General features: G+C 47.3%; 1 protein-coding gene across 2 annotated transcripts in view; it reads right to left on the bottom strand.

Moving 5' to 3' along the window:
- LOC115321957 (kinesin-like protein KIF21A) overlaps positions 1-20,391 on the bottom strand; it is a 163,079-nt gene that overhangs the window by 43,548 nt on the left and 99,140 nt on the right. For both annotated transcript variants that reach the window (XM_040217434.2, XM_040217435.2), the window contains exons 12-17: positions 13,833-14,048; positions 7,852-7,955; positions 3,668-3,856; positions 3,405-3,610; positions 1,628-1,865; positions 254-315 (exon numbers count right to left, since the gene is read on the bottom strand). In XM_040217434.2, coding sequence (XP_040073368.2) covers positions 254-315; positions 1,628-1,865; positions 3,405-3,610; positions 3,668-3,856; positions 7,852-7,955; positions 13,833-14,048 — 1,015 coding nt within the window. The remainder of the gene's footprint in view (positions 1-253; positions 316-1,627; positions 1,866-3,404; positions 3,611-3,667; positions 3,857-7,851; positions 7,956-13,832; positions 14,049-20,391) is intronic.

Below are 20,391 nucleotides of genomic sequence, written 5' to 3'. Positions count from 1 at the left end.
AATCCCGCTCAACAAAGCACACCTGCTGCAGTCCCCAATTGGAAAAATGGGAATATCGTAGCTCACCTCGAGCGATTATCAAATATTCAAAAATTTAAATATTTGCACAAAGCCAGGCTGCCTCAGTTAGACAGCTTTAACCAATGAAGGGAGAAACACGAGAGCGTCCTCAGACCGTCTCTTTTTGCAGGACGTACTGGCGGTGCAGCTTGAAACCTCATAGGTAGAAAATGATTGAAAAGCGAATGCTTACATTTTTTTCGAGCGTCTGCCATTTCTGCTTGGCCACCCTGGGAGAGACCAACAGAGACTTCCCTACAACCAGAAAGCAGGGCTTACTTAGTTGCAGAGACACGAGGGACAGTCATTTTATGAGAGCCGTCAACTTCTTTTGCCCCAATCAATTGGCCACGTCACAAGGAAATCCCGCAAGGCGCATCTAAATGCAGCCGGGCGAGCACCGTAATATCCAGAGTCATTGCCCCTTTCTGGGCGAATATCCATTTCCGAATAAACACGGAGCGATCGGCCACCCCTACAATACCCCGATGCGGACTCGGCAATCTCTCAATCTACCCAAACGGCACGGTGATTGGAGGACACCCGAGTAAAATGAAAGAGGGGAAGACACTCCTTTTTTTACGTACTTCCTTCCCAATTTCCCCCAAGTCGGAGCACATGCGTGCAAAAGGGAAACGATGGAGAGAATGAAACGTTGCTGAAAGATCGGCTAGCCGAAATCATTCCTTTTACAACGTAGCAAAATAGAACGACCGAAAAACACTGCTCATCAAACAGAAACTAAGAAAGACGCGAGAAAATTCCATGCAATGCACGTATACCATCCTTCTTAGCTTTCAGCGTTACTGGACTCAAGCAAAAGAATCTGGAACCATGGCTGAATTAAGCGGTGCCATTGCATGCTGTACAACTTGATTCTCACTGCCTCTGCTATCCACATTGTACTGCTTTGGAGAACCGTCAAATTCCTCGCTTTCGGAGTCAGTTATGAAGAGTGTAGAGGAGTGCGGCGACAGCCCCGTCCTCTTGGAAGGGGCAACGCCACCTATGCCTACAGAGTTACGGTGCTCTACAAAAGATGGCGCGCAACGCATGAAAAATGATGTCGCACAGTGAAATTTTGCTAAAGAAACCCACATACGAGTCGCATCGTATAAAATGCACCGAGAAAATTGTATAAAAAATTAAAAACATTTACAATTTCCTGTAATGCCGAATGGGAGTGTAGCGCTTGAGGAGGACCCTACCCCTCCGTAGCCCCCTCCTTCCCCTTTACCATTTAGCGGGAAATTGTCGCAAAATTTCCCTCTAAATTTAACGAAAATTTCCCCAGTAGATTTAGCAGGGAAATTTTTCCGTTAAATTGAGCAGAAATATTACCCACTCAATTTAGTGGCAAATTTTTTTTTTGCGTGAAAATGTTTTTGTTAAGTTTAGCAGAAAACATTTTTCCATTAAATTTAGTAGAAAAATTTCCTCACTAAATTTAGGGAAAAAAATTTCCCAGCTAACATTAGTGGGGAAATTTGAGAGGCACTTCGGCCGCTTCACTTGGATCCGGGCGCCTCAGAGCCTTGGGAGGGGCCCCCAATGGCCAGGTGCTCACCTCCGAGGCGTCCCGCCACGCGACTGGACATGGGGTGGGCCTGGCGGCGGAGGGCGGCCACCTCCTCGTGGCGCCGCTTGAGCACCATCTCCTTGGTGCGGTTCTGGGCCTCCAGGGAGCGGATGCGGTTCTCCTGCTGCCGGTTCTCCTTGCGCATCTGGGCCACCTCACGCTGCCTCCGCTTCTCCGCCTCCTGGTGACAACGGCTCCCCTCCTTCATCTTCGTCATGAGCGACACCTGCCCCAAACAAACCTATTCGAGGCTACTTTCTCCACAACGGGGGTCCACAGATTGGGCTCTTGCAATACCTTTTCACGCCCACACTACCTCACGCTGGCCTAGAAAGCCATAGCCTCACCGGATTTACCCCAAATTCCACCAAATTATCCCGAAAAAACGGTGACAGTCAGTGTTCCAGAACAAACATTTCCGGCTTGTTCCAGTCCAGAGTGGATGGATCGATGAATCTTAACGGCTGTACCCCTTCTAACGGGCAGTGGCTTTGCGCCAGTTTGCCTGGAAACAAGAATCATTCCGCCGTGCGCTTGTTATGCTGACAACGCTGTTCTTATCCTTCGTCTCATCTGGCAACCGCATTGTACACGCGATTTCTTTTCTGGTTCTTGAAAAGAAAAGTACACTTTGTTCACTGTTCGAATAAGGCAGTCGTTTCCTCCTGTCGCGTCTTAGGGACACCGGAGTTATGGCAACGAGGATTAAGAAAGTACTACGCCTTTCATCATAATAACTGGGACCGGTCGATGGCTCCCATGTTTACCTACAGTCTATCACCACCCGCCTTCCTCGCTACGCCGAGACCAGCCTGCTTGCAGTGGCGGTAGTGGAAGCTCACATTCCTCAAGTTTTTGGAAGCCGTCAACGGCAATGACCTTAGTCCGAAATGCAAAAGTGCCATTTTGCTCGATGGACTCGAGGGAAAAACGGATCTACTACAGCATGGCCTCGGCAACCACAGCACAGCCAAGCCAGGTAAAGACGAGAGGGAGAGAAGGGCAACGGGGACGAGGAAGCACTCGCAGCGCTCGACAAGCGCTTCTCGACGGCAACCAACGAGCCGATGGAGCAACAATGATTTCGTCAGCGTCGTCAGCGTGAAGGGGACTGCCTAAAGAGCAGATGAGGAGCGATGCGTTACTGACGTCGCACTCCCGGTGCTTTCCATTTCTTCCCCATCGTAACAGACGCCTTCACCAAGCGTTGGGTCAAAAACGTATGCTTCTACAACATACGCCGAAAAGCACGGCGCAGAAAGGCAGCTAGTGCACCACGTGGGCGTTAACCAATTCAAGCCATGCCAAGCCTGGCCAAGTCAAGTCAATGCAAGCCAAGCCAAAACCATGCACCGTGTTCACGAAAGCTTGCAACTCAGTTTTTTTTATGCAGAGGGACCAGAACAACAATGATCCTGCATCGGGCATTTTTTAGTTTCTGCTTCAAAGTGGTCAGGTGTTTGAGTGTACTTTGCGCGTCGCTTTGCTTATGGGCAGCGGAGGAGCTCGCGCCCCAAAAAGAGTAGTGCACATCTGCCGCCAAGTGGATTGCCACAGTGAGAAGAACCTGAGCAGTTCGGATGAGTGCAGTCAAAACGTGAACTGATATTTCTTCCCTTTTCTCTTCTAGCCGTGCCCCCGAGTGCAATAACTATAATCAGCCTCGACTTTTTTTTTTCTTTTCGAGGGCATGAAAACCTTCCCTCGCATAATACGGTAACTGTGAGGTAATAGAGAAACGGAACTAATGCCCGGATGGACGCACCTTGGTCTTCTTCATGTCGGCCACCTCCTGCTTGAGCTTGCCCACCTGGCGCTCGTACTCGGCCTGGTTCTTAATGAGCTGGGCGTGCTCCCGCCTGGCCGCCTGCATCTTCTTCAGCTCCCCCTGCAGCTGGCCCAGCCGGCGCTCAAAGTCCCCCCGGATCTTGCGCACCTTCTCCTCCCAGTCCTTCGAGGGCCCAGCGCTGCCTGCAACCGTCTCCGCTAGACAACTGGCCCAAAGCTCCTCCTCTTTGCAAAACCCACCCACGCTGGAGAGGATGCGGTCCCTCTCGAGCTCTGTCTCCCGTATGCGGGCCTGGAGCTGCACCAGCTTCTCCTCGTAGTGGATGCGCGTGGTGTGCAGCCGCCGTTGGCTCTGCTCCAGCTGCTTTATCAACTTCTGCTTGCACGAGATCTCCATCGTCAGGTTCACCAGGTCCTGGCTGTACCTCTCTGCAAGGCACACCCCCTTCCAATGGTTGGCTCCCTCCCAACTCACCTTTTTTTTTACACCTGTATGAGCGAGCGATGTAAACTATATCTTAGTTTTTGCTGACACGCAATATTTTTGCCTTTTGGCCGCGTTTTGGTACGTGCCTTGAGTGTCTTGGAATGGCAAATCTTTAACTTCTCTGCAAACACCGAGACCTAAAAAATCAGCTTGGTATTCGACGAACGTGAAAACTACCGAGTTACAGTTCCGAATAAATCGAGGCCCAGCAGGGCCGCTCAAAAAAGCAACCTCGGAGTGCAAGGTCCGTGTCCGTTCCAAATAGGATAAGGGCGCGCACTCCCACGAAACACCTTTATAAATAAATATTCGTTACGGAGCAGGTTACAGCGTTACTCCAACGAAAGACTCCAACAGCGAATTCAACTTCTGCTTCTGCTCGTCCTCCTCCTCTCCCGACTGTATGGGAGAGGGTCACAATCCTCGCAGAAGCAGGCAGTTGCGAGAGATATACAATTCCGTAAGAAAAAACGCCGTGACTCCCAAATAGTGGCCAGGCTCTTTAAATGAACCACAAAATTCGGTTTCTTAGCCTATCGCGTTACGACTTTGTGCAGCGTTGCTCACGGATGGTGAATTATTTTTTTGTAAAATTTGCAAAGAGCGAACTTACCTGAGTAAATAGTAAAGAAAGAAAAAGGCTTAGCTCCTATGGAAACTCACGGGAGACAAGAGATGGCACAAGCTGTCACGACACCAACAGCCGCCAACGAACGAGCATACGGCGACAACAGCTGGCGTCATCAGCAGACAATGTTTTGGACTCAAAAGCGGCACGCGTTCCGCAGCGGCGACAGTCGCAGAACCAAAAGCAGGCGTGGTAACAAGGAACTGCAAAGCAGACGACATAAGACCCCCCCCCCCCCCCCAAAAAAAAAAAAAAAAAAAAAAATGAAACAGTCAAAATATTTTGACAAATTATTTCTTTAATCAACCATGTGTCCATTCGATGCGTTTTAATAGTAAGGGTGATAGAATAATGCATTGGCAACTGATATTAAAAAAGCTTTCACCGCTTTTGAGTCGAAAATATTGTCTGCTAATGACGCCGGCTCACGGCGCCGTACACTCTTAGAAAAAAGGGTACGTATAGTCCTCCCTTACGGGAGGAACGGTCTTGTAACCTATGTTCCTTTAGAAAGGGAGAAACCTTCGTCCCTGAAGCAGGGGAGCAAAGTTCCTCCGTCGCTTGCATCTCAATATGGCGGCCCCGAATCGAGCAAATCGAGCCCAATAAGGCTTAACGAGGACGCTACGTCTCTTGTACGGGACGAGAGCAGCAGCAAATGAAAGCGTAACACGAGCTTTCCGCAAACTGTGTTTATTTCCGAAGCCAGATTCCCCCCACAGGTACAGAAACCTGCGTTTCCAAAGCAGTTACTCAGTCTTCTCGTCGACAGCACTGCGATGTTAAACGGAGACAACCGATACCCAGTTACTTCGCGCACTTTGCGTCTTACCTTTGGTGTTCCTCGAGTCACAATTCCTTCGTCAACCGCACATCACGGAGAAGGGCAAACTCACTCCGCGAAACCAAAAGCCGCTCTTGGAAGAACGAACTCGAAGCCGCTGTTTATCGCGTAGCCAGCGTAGCGGCGTAGCGTGAAAGAAGGTGAAATCGCTAGCCACCAGATGGCGGGGTCAAGCAGAGTAATTGCAAGTAGCTAGGCTAGGTGGCGCTAAGTACCGCCCAATTCATGTTCTACAAAAAATTATTTGTTTCTCTTAGGCCACTACTGCGCTTGAGGACCCTCTACTATACACACGATACACACATGACACCCATACACTTATTACAAGCATCAGGTGAACATACATTAAGCACATGCACTGCACACACAAATATCAATACAACGGAACACCACACTAACCCGAACACTACACCCGTGCTCTGCGTTTCCGTCTTTTATACTGGTCGTTTTGAACGTGCGGAACTTTTCGGTGACTCCCTAAGCAATAACAAATATTCCCAGCATGTTGATTTTTTCCCTGCAATGTCATACCTCTGAAAGTATTTTGAATGGCTCAGGGGTTGAATCTCTTATTAAAAATTAAACGCTCAATCATGCCGTAATTATTTGAAAGCCAATAAATCAAGCCGCTCCAATGCGGTTCGAAGCCATGAGTTTGTTTCCCCACACGGCACGTCGTAGCTTGTATTTCTATTTGTTTTTCTATTTGTGCTGTTCGCGCAAAGCTGCAATTGCCGTTTGAATTAATCTCTGTAGAGCGGATATTCAGTCAGCTGGAAGTGATGCTTCACGGACTGAGAAATTGCTTTTCGATCAACTTGAATGCAGTCAAAGCCGCGACTTGCGGCAGGTTTAAGTGTACGGAACTACGCCGTGGCGAGCCCGAAAACTTCTAGCGCTCATCCCAGCGCGCCACGGAGGGTAGTTTCTCCAGCAACCGTAGTATAATGAAACAGCGAAATAAAGGGTAGCTTTTTTTGTTCGATTTTACCTACTATTGTTTTTAATGCCGAAATTCCATACTGTAAATATACGTACTTCACGTCACGATTTCGTACTGTTCAGTCCTTGCCCCAGAACGCAATCGCTGTCGGGGACGAGACCATTCCGACAGTCACATTGGCCACTGTACGATAGGAGCTTCTACTGTTCAGACCAGCGTTCCAACATGACTATCCGCACGTTGATCGATTGCACGTAATCCCTCAAGTGGTATTAAACTTTTTAATGTAAAGCGGAATGTCAACTTGCGACACCCCGCCCCCTCCGATCACAACCCGACCAGCGGCATCAATGCCCAACAGTTTACGATCTCATCTTCTTGTTACACCACTGATACGCGAACACATGGTCACATCGGCGATAATTCCAGTCTTCTGTTCACAACCCAAAACTGTCATCACGATGTTGCAGCTATGTTGCTGACACGCACAAACACAAAACCACGTTGAACGCCGGTTGCACTCGGCATCGGAAAACAGAACTGAACTCAGGGGGGAAGGCACCCAGGCAGCCGGCAGCAAAACCTGCCTGTCTTGGACGCAGTTCCTGCGGTTTCCATAACGTCGAAAACGTCGACACAGTTCCGCGTGCTTTCGCTACTGTAGTCTGTAGTGCTGCAGCCTGCAGTGGCTATAGTTCCGTGCCGCGCGAGTCACGTAATCCGGAGACGGCCATCCCCCAGTGTACGTGGCGCTGCTGGCACTGCTCCGGAACTTCGCTGTTTCTAGCGGCTTCGTTTGCTCGTTTGATAAAATTAGTGATAAAAATGTCAATGCAACCGAAATGTTCTGGACGTTTAAACTGGAAGACGGAATTACAGGCGGCCTTCGCTGCTGCTGAAGCTCAATCAACTCAACAGCTATTTATTAAACAACGTGCGCGACCTGCTCGAAAAACGAAACCGAAAGACGATGAGTCGGGAGGGCGAAAGCTTTCTCCCGTCTGCCTGGAGAAGGAGAAAAACATTTCGTTCCTCCCCTTTTCTCGTGTCCGCTTGGGGGCGCGTCGGTAGAAGGGAGGAAGGCGCGGCGTTGCTACTTTTTTCCTCCATTTTTTCTTAGAGTGTATGCTCATTCGTTAGCAGCAGTTGGCGTCACGACCGCTCGCACCATCTCTCGCCTCCCGTGCAAAACGACGCCGTATTGTTTGAAGACCGGTGGCATCGCTGCATTTGCATAGGAGTTTAGCCTTTTTCTTTCTTTACTTTTTCCTCAGGCAAGTTCTGTTTGCAAATTTTCCAAAAAAAAATTTACCATCTGTGGGCAACGCTGCACAAAATTGTAGCGCGATAGATTGAGATACTGAATCACGCGGCGATCTAAAGAGCCTGGCCGCTATTTGAGGCACCCCATAGTTTGCCCGCATTTTGTTTGGCGGCAGAGCTCCTAGCGCGCTCCCCTCGCACGGCCAAGAGCATCTGCATTTGTCCAGCCATTGGCCCCCCGCATCCAAAGGCTCCTCACCGTCCTCGTCGGCCTCCACTTCGGACTCGGAGCTCTCGTCGTTGCCGCTGGCCTCGGCCGTGCCCTCGTCCGCATCAGACTTCTTCTCCCTTTCCTCTTCCTCTCTGTGGGGACAACCAAACAACATTTTGCCTGCCTCAAAACATTCAAGTTTTAGAATAACATCCACACCTCTGCATACGTCTTACAGAATACTCTGGCAATTGTCGCAACAACATCTTTAGTACATAAAAACCCACACAATGCACAAGCGTACAATTCCATTTATATGCGCCGCTTTTTTTTCTTTTTTTCAAAATGGAGATTTGGTTTTTATCCTATATTACCGGTTACTAAAGGGAAAACCAAGATCTCTGGCAACTATGAGTGCCTAATGCAGTCATATTTTTTCTCCTTCGTGCCTGGCGGGAATGTTTGCTCATTCTTGCAGCACTTGTGTTTCTCAAATTTAACACTGTGACTGTCGTTATGGGCGGTTTCCGGCAAATGGAAGTATGCTGCCGAAGAGCAAAGCCCTTTCGCTTCATGGGGCTTTGTGCCCACGATCCCGTCCACTCAAATTGCTTCTTCGAAAGCCCGGGAGCACTAGACACCTTTGCTGCTTTGGTACAGATGGATGTCGGAAGTAGCGGGAATGAGTGCAAGTCGATGCAACACTACAATCGCTTTCGAGCAATTCATCGATCGATGGAGTCTTATTGGCGCAAATGCATCCAAGGTTAAAGAGCGGCAAAATCTGCAACTATTTCAAGAAACAGTTTTTAGAGAAGAAAGAGCACTCTAGTGGCTAGTGATAGAACAAAATGATGGACATGGATCTGTGTATGAATAATGTAGATGAAAAATTTGAAAGTTGCGAAGTTAGTTTAACGTGAGCGCAAAAGTCCAGCACTTTCTAGGAATTTAAAAACATGTAGAAAAGGTTCATCTCCAAGCAGAAGAGCAGGGTGTAGAGTTGCCGAGTAAAACACGTCGAAGGGGGACCTGGAAAAAACGGTCCCTGTGACGAGCCAACACCTCTAGCATCTGCTTCCCGACAACATTCCTCTTGCCATTTACACCAGACGCTTTTCCTTGCGGTCGCTTTGTAGTCTTGGATATCAACATTCCTTGTAGCGCATGCGGCATAATCAGCAGCTTCACTGACAGGTATACCCACGTGATAGCCAGCAAAAGACGCAATTTGTTTTCCACAGCTGCAGCAACCACTTTATGATGTAGCTGAGTGATTAGAGGGTTTTTTGCTATCTCAAGGGATCTGATTGCTCTCAGAGCACTTAGTGAATCAGCGTAAACTACAGAGTATGTATGCCTATTTTTGATAATATCTTCCGTGGCCAGTAGTGAACCATAAAACTCGGCAGTCGAGGTAATTGCACTGGAATTAATCCTCCGCACACATTTAAGTGATGATCCCATCCCGGAACAGCCGACAGAGGAGTCGGTTTCTGTGCCGTCAGTATAAAAGCTGGTGTAGTCTTTATGTGCATTTGGTAGCTGAAAGAATTCCTGTTTTAAGACTTCTCGTGGGGTATTTTCCTTAGTGTACCCAGTGAGTGACAAGTCTGTGATGAGCAGACTATGCTCCCATGGTGCCACAGTTCCCACAAACTGAGCAACAGGCGGGTTTGTCCGAAGGCTAGCCGAGACAGCAGTGAAAAGGGCTTACTTTGGAAGGTTAGTTCAAAATCTGTTCCCTCAGCTAGTTCCCGACACTGATGTTGCGATACTGACCGTATCCTGAGGGAATACGTTAGACCCAAGACAGCTCGCCTTTTCTCTAGGAACATTTCTTCAGCTTCAGAATAGAGACTCAACCCAGGGGATGTATGAAATGCACCGGTGACAAGTAGGATCCCTGCGCAATGGATTGATCCAACATTTTCACTGTTGATGCACTCGCTCATCCATACACCAAACATGCATAATCTAGACGAGACCACGCAATGGACCCATAGATTCTTAACAGGCACAAACGACAGGAACCCCGAGTCGTGTGGGAGATAACTCTCAAAATATTGAGGGATCTATGGCGTTTTAGTCTTAACGTTTTGATATGTTGCCTGAAAGAGAGCTTAAAAAACTTGTACTCCGTTTTTATCTGAACCGGTGCATTTTACACGGTCAACGAAGGCATCCTGAGCACGTTACGCCAGCAAACTGCCCTGAATGTCTTTCTTCGCGTCATACTTATGTGTGGGCAGACGTTCGGGAAAGTTCTTTGTTTCCACAACATACGAGGCGTTGCATTCAGCATGAGGAATTTGGTAAATCAGATCGTGAAGTTTTTTTTGGGGGGGAGACAATCTCTGGAAAGATACTGGCCTATGGTTGAGAGGCAAGAAACGTAGAAGAAATTTCCTGCAAAATGGCTCCTAGATAGCCATTGTCCGTGTCATAGTTTGACGGAATGCCACCCTCGAAAGACCTTCCTGGCGCTGTGGCCCGCACGGGAGCTTATTGGAGAGTCTGCCCCCGCTTTCGTGTCAGGCGCTGCCAAAGGGGGGCCGCTTCTGCTGCTTTCGGCACCTAAAAACATGGCAGCGCCTGAGGCACCTATTGGCAACTCCAGCGAAACCGATGTCGCGTACGTCGAGATGCTCAGGATACGAGGTCGTTTCGACTCTGTCGTCTGCTATCGCTGCTTGGCTCTTGTAGGTAGCATAGAAACAAACATTGTTTCCAGCATTTATTTTTATGCTTCCGCCTAGTCATTCCTACGCACTGACTACAACAAGCGTTCTACCGTCGAAAAATCGCTTTGCTTTCAGGTGCAACACACATTTTACGCTGCAGTGCAAGAAATTTATGGTGGTCCACGCGCTGAACGACGAAAATGACCTGCTTTCATTTACCATTTTGCCTGACCAGCGCGCCCCCAATGATTCGCTGAAGTCGCGAATGTCGGCGGCGGCCACACCCTCGGCAGTAGTAAACTATAGGCGTCCACGCCAGTATGTTGCAGACGAACTAAGGGAGCGGAAGAATGACACTCATGCTTTCGCATTCCAAACTCTAAGAAGTGCTTAGGTGTCCTCGAAACTTTTTTTTACAGCGAAGCTGTTTACGGCTAGGGTTTCGTAGATTTTTCGTGTGCAGTGACTAAAACTACGCTCGCACCACATCATGCACCGACGCAAACGCTTTCCCCGTATAAGAAATTCAAAGTAAATAACCAGAATAAACCATTGACAAACGTGAGTGCAAGATGCCATTTGTTTTAGGCTTTTGCTTTAGAAATGTTACTGCTGCAGACGCCGTCAGATGCGGCGTGTGGAACACTCTTCCCTGCATTCTCGATGATGCTCGAGTAATTCAGCAGCAAGTCAATTCCTCTTCTCTGGTCGTAATGGGGAAGCAGCGTATACTGTAAAATCCTGTAAATGCCACCCTCGAAAGACCTTCCTGGCGCTGTGGCCCGCACGGGAGCTTATTGGAGAGTCTGGCCCCGCTTTCGTGTCAGGCGCTGCCAAAGGGGGGCCGCTTCTGCTGCTTTCGGCACCTAAAAACATGGCAGCGCCTGAGGCACCTATTGGCAACTCCAGCGAAACCGATGTCGCGTACGTCGAGATGCTCAGGATACGAGGTCGTTTCGACTCTGTCGTCTGCTATCGCTGCTTGGCTCTTGTAGGTAGCATAGAAACAAACATTGTTTCCAGCATTTATTTTTATGCTTCCGCCTAGTCATTCCTACGCACTGACTACAACAAGCGTTCTACCGTCGAAAAATCGCTTTGCTTTCAGGTGCAACACACATTTTACGCTGCAGTGCAAGAAATTTATGGTGGTCCACGCGCTGAACGACGAAAATGACCTGCTTTCATTTACCATTTTGCCTGACCAGCGCGCCCCCAATGATTCGCTGAAGTCGCGAATGTCGGCGGCGGCCACTCCCTCGGCAGTAGTAAACTATAGGCGTCCACGCCAGTATGTTGCAGACGAACTAAGGGAGCGGAAGAATGACACTCATGCTTTCGCATTCCAAACTCTAAGAAGTGCTTAGGTGTCCTCGAAACTTTTTTTTACAGCGAAGCTGTTTACGGCTAGGGTTTCGTAGATTTTTCGTGTGCAGTGACTAAAACTACGCTCGCACCACATCATGCACCGACGCAAACGCTTTCCCCGTATAAGAAATTCAAAGTAAATAACCAGAATAAACCATTGACAAACGTGAGTGCAAGATGCCATTTGTTTTAGGCTTTTGCTTTAGAAATGTTACTGCTGCAGACGCCGTCAGATGCGGCGTGTGGAACACTCTTCCCTGCATTCTCGATGATGCTCGGGTAATTCAGCAGCAAGTCAATTCCTCTTCTCTGGTCGTAATGGGGAAGCAGCGTATACTGTAAAATCTTAAGCAAGCGGCCCCCCAAAATTTGGAGGTAATTCGACTAGATATACAGGGGGCCCTTATTCAGATTGGGCCAAAAATTCAATATGGCGGCCACAAAATAGCGGCCAGTACAAGTGAAAAGAAAAGCACTGTTGAAAACACTGATTTACCAACACTTCAGTCAATGTTCAACCCGGAAAACGGAAATCCTGGCATTCAGCTCCGCCGCCATCAAAGCACGATTCCCCAGAATGGGATCTAAAGAGGAGGCCCTCGGTTTGCAGCTCGTCGGGGTTCTCGGGGACAGGGGCGCCGACGTCAGACAGCCGTTCGTCAAGATCTCCCTCCTCGCCACATGTCCAGAGTTGCTTTCACTCTCCAAGAACTCGTACAGGGTATCGTCAACTTCACTGAAGACGGAGGCACCGTTGCTCAATTGGCGTCGTACTTCAACTTCCCGAAATTGTGTTGCAGCGAAACTCTGTACTTGGTGTCCCTCTCGCGTGCCCTCTTACGGTCCAACTTGAAATGGCGAGGTGTTCTTCCGATGCCAATTCACAACTTTGAGTTTCTTTTGAACCGTATACGGATGCTTGGCGAACGAAGACAACCGCTCCCAGCTAAGGAAATGGCGACGATGGCTGGTGGTGCATTCGCGTAGCAACTTTTTGGGTTGGATTCAATATTGGCTTTGTACACTGCGACAGTCAAAAAGCCTGAAACAAGACTAAAAGAATAATGCCTTGGAGACGGGCGGGGCACTTGCGCCGTCGTTTACAGAAATGGGAAATTCCCGGAAGATGTGGGGGGCACTTACTTAAGTGGGGGCTCCACATGTTACGGTAGTACACACTCCCCAAGAGCAACGCGCCTACAAAGGGCAACGGCAGGAACGGCACTGAGAATGTCAGCGGCAAACGCCACCCGTGAATATCGTGGACAAAACGTCAAGCGCATGCGGCAAACCAGACAAGACGACAAACATCGCAAGACGGAGAGGACATAGTTCAGTTGACCTTTAGAGTCCTTGTCGGCGAGACGAAAGGTACCAATGAAACGGCGCCAAAAGTGGGTCAGCAAAGAGGCCTTCGGAGCTTCGCTATCACGTTCACATCGGCGCTTGACTTTAGCCTCCAAGTCATCTGAGGTATCACCTAAGAGACCCTGCCAATTTTTTTAATTTTTGTGTCTCGCTTCTTCTTCCGCTATATATTCCTCGTTGTAATCAATCTGTACGTAAAATGTATCCAGTTATTAAATCTCGCCAACACAAGAAGACTGAGGGACAAGGAAAATGAATATGGCAATTGTTATGTGCAAGTTTCCAGCATTGCACATGTTCACGGCGCTCTTTATCAGGCAGTTTATGCATAGTCGTTCCTAGAATGAAGCCATCTTCCAGGGCCTTCCATAATTCCCAGGTGGTTGAGCTCCTCCTCGCCTGCCCCTCTGGTCCCATCCTCCCCCACCCGTCAAACAATCGGTGCTGATTCACTCCTAGCCAAAGAATGTTTCACGACTAAAGAATTGTTCACAGTCTTGTCCCGCGAGTTGAAGCTGTTTCCTCAGCATCAGTCCCGCTCAACCAGGCACTAACGAGGGGCCCTACCAAGCTACTGGAAAAGCCCTGCCCTTAGAGAGGAAAGGGTACCTCTGTGCCCTGGATAGGTGCTTGGTCTTGCGCGTGAGGCACTCCACGTCCCTCTTGGCTTGGGCGAGCATGTCGTCCACGCTCGCCTCCTCTGCGCCCACGTCGTAGACCCCGCTCACGGCCACCGTCGTGGGGCTCGGCAACAGGCGGGCCTGCGACCGCTGCAGCTGCTTCCTCAGCTGGCCACACACCTCCTCCGAGTCCAGCAGCTTGGTCCTGCACAGCCCCGACACACAGTCAAACTACAATGCCCTCAACGAGTCTTTGGCCTTTTATTGGCCTCGTATAGATTGTCACTTCCGTCACTTGACCAACTACCACGTCCATGAGCCAACTGCAGGCGCGACACCTTCTGCCATTTTTTTCCCATTCATCCGCACGTTTCTTCGTCGGTGTAGTCTTTGGTGTTGGTAAAAGGCCAGCAGATGGCTCCCTCAACGACAAAAGTATCATTGGGGACGTATTTGACCAGCGTAAAACAAAGCTTACTCTTATTTTTTTTAAGCATTACCTGTCCCATGGAGTGCACCCGGCATTGTCTGTAACCGCCAAAAACGGCTCCCCGATTCCCTCCCTCAAACGGCACACAAAATGGCTGTGACGCGTCCTAGTTCCAAGGAACGCCACCGCACAAACAAGCCCTCTCCTTACGCTGCGGCCCGCACTCTAATAAAAGGAAGAGGGTGGCGCTTGCGCATGGTGGAATTGGGGCGGGAAATTGCCGCTCCGTCTGCGCAGCGGCTCCTTCTTCCGCGCCGAGGAACAGTGCAAAGCCTGAAGCACGTATATCGGCGGCGGCCGCAACCTTGCTAGTAGCAAAACGTGGCCGTTCACGCCAGTACACCGCAGACAAACTAAGGGAGTAGACAGTACTGCATTCATTATTTTTTATTATTATGAAGGAACATCATTTCCCATTTCGACACATAAATGAAGGCAACGAGGGAAAAAAGCTGCAAGAACTGCCTGACGGAGCCCTTTGCTGCTTTGAAGTGGCATACACACTAGCCAAAACGAAGTAACAGCAAAAAACAAATTGAGAAAGCCGACACAACAAAGTAAAATACAAAAATCAAACAGGTCTCATAAATCGATTCATTCGTATTCGCGCCACACTAGGCCCGTTTGTAATTCCTGAATTGCAATAGAAATACTATCAATGTCATTTTTTCATTAGTATGTTCAATATAGTAGGAAGTTTCTATTTGAGTGATTGCATTGAATAGCTGTTGTGACACAGTGGCACAGTCCAACGTTCTGACGACCGATTTGCACGTTCTTTTAGCTCCACAAGGTTTACTAAGCTATCCCCATTTCTTTGATTTTCTAAAACTGATAGTGAGTCTATACTTGTACATGTTGTAAACAGGAACTACACTGTTCTTTCTGAACAGATCCTGGGTGCTAGAGTCGTTAGAAGCATCCTCCATGAGGAACACATTTTTGTTTTTTGCAATAGGAGTATTTGTTTTTAGATTCGTGCGGGTGGTTGTGCCCCAAACTAAATAACAATAATTCGGGTGAGAAACAAATCAAGTCTGGTATAAAACAAGCTTAACATTTCTCGGTACAGTCGCCGACCATTTTTTCGGACTCCGATATTTCAGACTTATTCGATATTTCGGACCTAAAGGCGGAACCGTGACTTACCCCATTAAAATAGTGTATATTCACGACCAATGTTTTGGACAGCTTGAAGTCATAAAGTTCGATTGTTTGGACAAAATCATCTCGAGCTATCAGCGGAAAACACCATCAAGGAGCGGCCATTTTGACTTTTGTGTTGGCTGCAAATGGATTGGCTTGGTTTGGCAGTGCTACTTGAACGCTCCCAAGTCCTACCGCTAGGTGACGCTACGCTAGCCCTTTTTTTCCATTTGGCTGCACGTCATTATTATGCCTGGCGCAGCCTTTAAACGGCGTCGCGGGCTGCGGACGAACCTTGCGAGCGTTCAGGATCGCTAACCCTAATCACTCTTCTCCGGCGATAAAAACGCGTGAAAATTCGAATCCCTTCTACGGTACGCGCCAGTAATACCATCAGCTTGTGCACAGGCATGAAATGCTCCAAATAAAAAATCCGGGCGATGTTCGAAAACACAAAAGCTTAGAAATCACCACTGTAGTCGAAGTAAACAAACACGACAACAAGGGCGTTTCTGCCAACTTGACATTGCCGCCAAGTCATCGCCGCACGAGTAGGTGGATCTTCCCTTCTAGTACGTGCTGGGTTATCATAGCGATACACAACGAAAATTCACAGTCAAAGATAGCGCTTTTACACGGAACGATGAGCTTCCACCACACCGTCTACGTCGACGATCACAACCGACGCCATGTTTGCGGATAGAAGCAGCTGCCCTGCGACTGGCATGCAACGCGCGCGAACACTTCATCTCGACCTGCGATTGGTCTGTCGTTGCGTTTGTTTACAGCACAGCGGAGGGACGCACGCACGTGAACGACACATGCGTGCGTACCTCCGTCGCTATGGCAAACTCCGTCACTATGGCAACTGAAGCTTCTCTCTTCGCTTCTCTCTTCGCTTCTCCCCGCTTCTTCGAGCAACCTCCTTGCCCTGCGAGTGCTGCTTGCGGCTAGCGCCGTTATCTTGGTTATCTAGTGTCGCACAGGGAACCGTGCTCGCTGCGCCGGTCGGTGGGCTGTTTCAGAAACCGCACTATAACCGGTATTTCCCTTCGCGCGCCTGCATTTTAAGCGGTATGTAATTACATCGAGTTCTATGGGAGGCGAACCGGTGGTTGAAAAAAGCCGCGTTGTACCTGGTCCTGCACTATAAGCGGTTACGTTGTAAGTGGTCTATACTGTACACTGAATCAGTTCAGTAGGGAAAATACAGAACTTAAAGTTTCGGTGAGCAGCTTACGGGAATGGATCACTCATCTTAAACCAAAATAAATAGATGAAAAGTGTTAATTCATGGGGGTTAAAGTTGTTCTGTCTGCTAATGCAAGTCTGTTCAAACTGAATTTGCATTATATAATGACACTAATCAATTTTTCTCTCGTGTTCTCTCATGTTTTCATTTCTCTCCTAATCATGCGTAAATAATTTGGTGTCTGCGTCTCAACTGCTATTCAGGCGGCAAGTTCAGCTGTGTTGCAGCTGATGATTGTGCCCTGCCCACAGTGTCTACGATTGCTTTCTTGTTTGTTGGTTACTGCTGTGTGCTGACGTGGACTCTTATCCCAGCCCCCTTAGCCTGGAAGTGCTTCCAAGCCAACTTGATGGCTTGGAAGCATTGATGGCACAGAGATAGAACCGAGTTTCGCAACTAGCTAACTGCGATTGACAAAACAGGAAATGACATGCACCCAAAATTCATTGAGATGAATGGAATCCTAAAAGAGCTAGGAGAGAAGTGTAGTCAGATAGACCAGTTAGAAACCATTGTTAACTCTCTTCAGAGTACTGGGCTCCTACAAGGCATCAAAATTTTTGACCTTGAGGACCGTTCTCCGCGCTCGAATCGAGTCATTTTTGGCCTCACGGAAAGTCCAAATGAAAACGAAAAACAACTGGGGAGTGAAGTAATATCTGACATATTTGCTGACAAATTGGGTGTGCCCTGTACTTCAATTGCCAGAATACACAGGCTAGGAAGAAATGGCACCAAAAGGCCAGTTATTATGTATTTCAGGATTTCACCTAGAAGCAGTCAGCCCTCAAAAATGCGAAAAGGCTAAAAGGGTCTAGCGTGTTCATTCAGAATGACTATTCACAGAGCATGCAACATAAAAGCAAAAAAGTTGCGGGAAAGTGCCAAACACGATAAGGCTAACGGTAAGAGGGCCCTTCCGGTTCGCGACTAGCTCCCCATTAATGATGACTCGTATAGCTGGGACGAGGTTGCAAATGAACGCGTACTGCTTTCCTCTGCGTCACGAGCTCATTCTAGGGATTGACGGCCAGTTCCACAAGCTGTAAACAAACAACTTCGGTTTGTAAATTTCAATGCTCGTAGCATTAATAACAAAACAGATAAGCTCGAGCTCAGTTTATTGAACAACGATCCTCACGTCACAATCATCACTGAAACCTGGCTTACCGGTGAAATTAATGATAATGAAGTAATCCCGTCATCGCACAAAATATATAGAAGAGATTGTTCATCGCGGGGGGGAGGCGTTGCAATCGTGCCCAAATCATCAATTGACGCTGTTTTACTAGATGAGATAGACGATCCCGAAAGATTGTTTCTTAGATTGAATGTGTGCGGTTCCATTGTCATTTTGTGTGCTGTGTATGGGCCCCCAAGTTCATCCGCTGACTTTTTACTAAGGTTGTGGGATCATTTACTACGATTTCAAAACAACAATGTTATCCTCTCTAGCGACTTTAATCTCCCAGATATTAATTGGACAAGTTCCTCAAATGCATCCACTGAAAATGCTACAATAATTTGTGACAAAATGTTTGCATGTGATTTATCGCAGATTGTAACCGATTTTACAGATGTCCAGGGCTTAAGTAGTTTGCTTTTAGACCTAATTTTTGTAACCTGTGCCTTTTCTGACTGATATGTAAGTGTTAAAGATGGTGTGTCAGATCACAAGTTGCTATACTTTTGCTGCTCTTTGGTTGCGCTTCCAGCCAATAAAAGACTCACAGTGACGACTGTCAAAGATTTCAGTCGTGCTGATGATGACAGTGTTCTTGAATATTTAGATTCGGCGTTTGACGACTTGCAAATAAATGATTCCGATGTATCGGTTCTTTGGCAAAGACTTATGTGCACCCTTTCCTTAGACAACTTCATTCCTAATAAACACAAGTCTCCAAAGCGAACCAATCCGTGGATTGATAGACACATCATTCATCTGAAACAGACTAAAAAGAATTAAAAAAATAAGAAAATGTAATCCCAAAAGCGTATGCGAGTTACAGACTGAGTTAAGCAGCAGAGTTGCACAGGCTAGAGAATGGTACTTTGTAAATGATTTGTTGGTTTTTCTGAAGGTTTAGAGACACCTGGCCAACAAAAATAATCTTGTTGAAAAAAAAAAGATAAATGGCAGTATTGATTCAGATAAAAGAGAAATTGGTCTGCATTTCAACTTTTATTTTCAGTCCGTTTTCGGAGAAAAAGACGAGTATGAATATCGCGGTTCTTCGTCACCCATGAATGCCGATTTTATTTCCAATCAAGGTGTTTTGTCAATGCTGTTAACTCTAAAAACAATAAGATTGCAAATATGTTCTTGGACGGGTCACGTTTTTTGACAATAATTTTTCAAACTTGGTTCTCAGCAGTGCGCTTCCGAATGACTGGCTCTTAGCACGTGTTGTCCCTGTACTGGAGATCCCATTTTTGCTAACAAACTATCGTTCCATCTTCCTCACATGTAATGTTGCAAACTCATCTTTTTTGGAGGAACACAACAATTTACCTCTTAACATAGTTTCAGAAAGTGGTTTTCCACTCAGCTTTTAACCACGGTCCACGACTTGGTCACGGGTCTCGATAAATCTGGTCAGGTACACATAATATTCCTGGATTTCAGTAAAGCATTTGACAGGGTCCCTCATGAAAAATTAGTATTTAAATTAGAAAATGTTGTCTTTCGATTCCTGTTGTTAAATGGATTAAATCATACCTACAGGGCATAAACACTTTGTTGATATTGGTGGGGAATTTTCAAATGGGTTCCGTGTATCCTCGGGTGTACACCGGGCCAGCGTTCTGGGGCCCTTGTTATTTCTAATCATGATATTGTTTCAGTCATCGATGAAAGTGTAAGCATTAGACTTTTTGCGGACGATTGTGTACTCTTCAAATATATAATAAGCTCATCCGACCAGAATGCATTAAACTCTTCACTTTAAAAAACTGCAGATTGGTGTGCCAAATAAAATAAAATTCAGAAACTTTTATTACGGGTTACTGTTGAGACCGGTTATAACGAAGTCTGCGGGAATCAGAAATCACTCCGCTATATCCGCTATTTCGTTATATATAACAGACTTCGGTTAACGAGGTGCAAAAGGAAATGGGAAATCGTGATCCCTTCGCTGTAGCCACTATTTTGTTATAACCGACTTCGTTATATCCGATCTCGACTGTACCAACAAAAAATTTCCACTTGAGTTTATTTACTATGTCTGCAGCTCCCCCGTGCGCAAAGTTTCAGAGTATCTTGGACTGACGATTTCTAAGACTAATACACACATTGATAACACCTGCTCATCCGCATTCCATAAACTTAATTTCCTTAGGCGCCAACTAATGAAAACACAATCTAGTGTTAGACTTTTAGCTCGTAACACGATCGAAATATGCCAGCCTTGTCTGGGATCCCTTCACAAAAAAGAACATTTCAAAGCTGGAAATGGTTCAAAGGTAGGTTCATCTATGGAAGATTTAAGATTAGACTCTCCATTTCACCTTATGAAAAGGAATGGCATAGCTACGCTTGAGCTGCGTAGGAAGCTCTCCAGACTAAAATTTTTATTTCATACGGTACGAAACAAGGTACGGCTTGGCACACATAATCACCTCATTCCGCTAATGACACGACCTACGAGGCACCATAACGAA

This window comes from Ixodes scapularis, unplaced genomic scaffold (genome assembly GCF_016920785.2).
Source record: "Ixodes scapularis isolate PalLabHiFi unplaced genomic scaffold, ASM1692078v2 ptg001131l_1___fragment_3__unscaffolded, whole genome shotgun sequence".
Taxonomy (NCBI): domain Eukaryota; kingdom Metazoa; phylum Arthropoda; class Arachnida; order Ixodida; family Ixodidae; genus Ixodes; species Ixodes scapularis.
The sequence above is the reverse complement of the archived record's forward strand: the minus strand, read 5'-3'. Positions and strand labels throughout refer to the sequence as shown.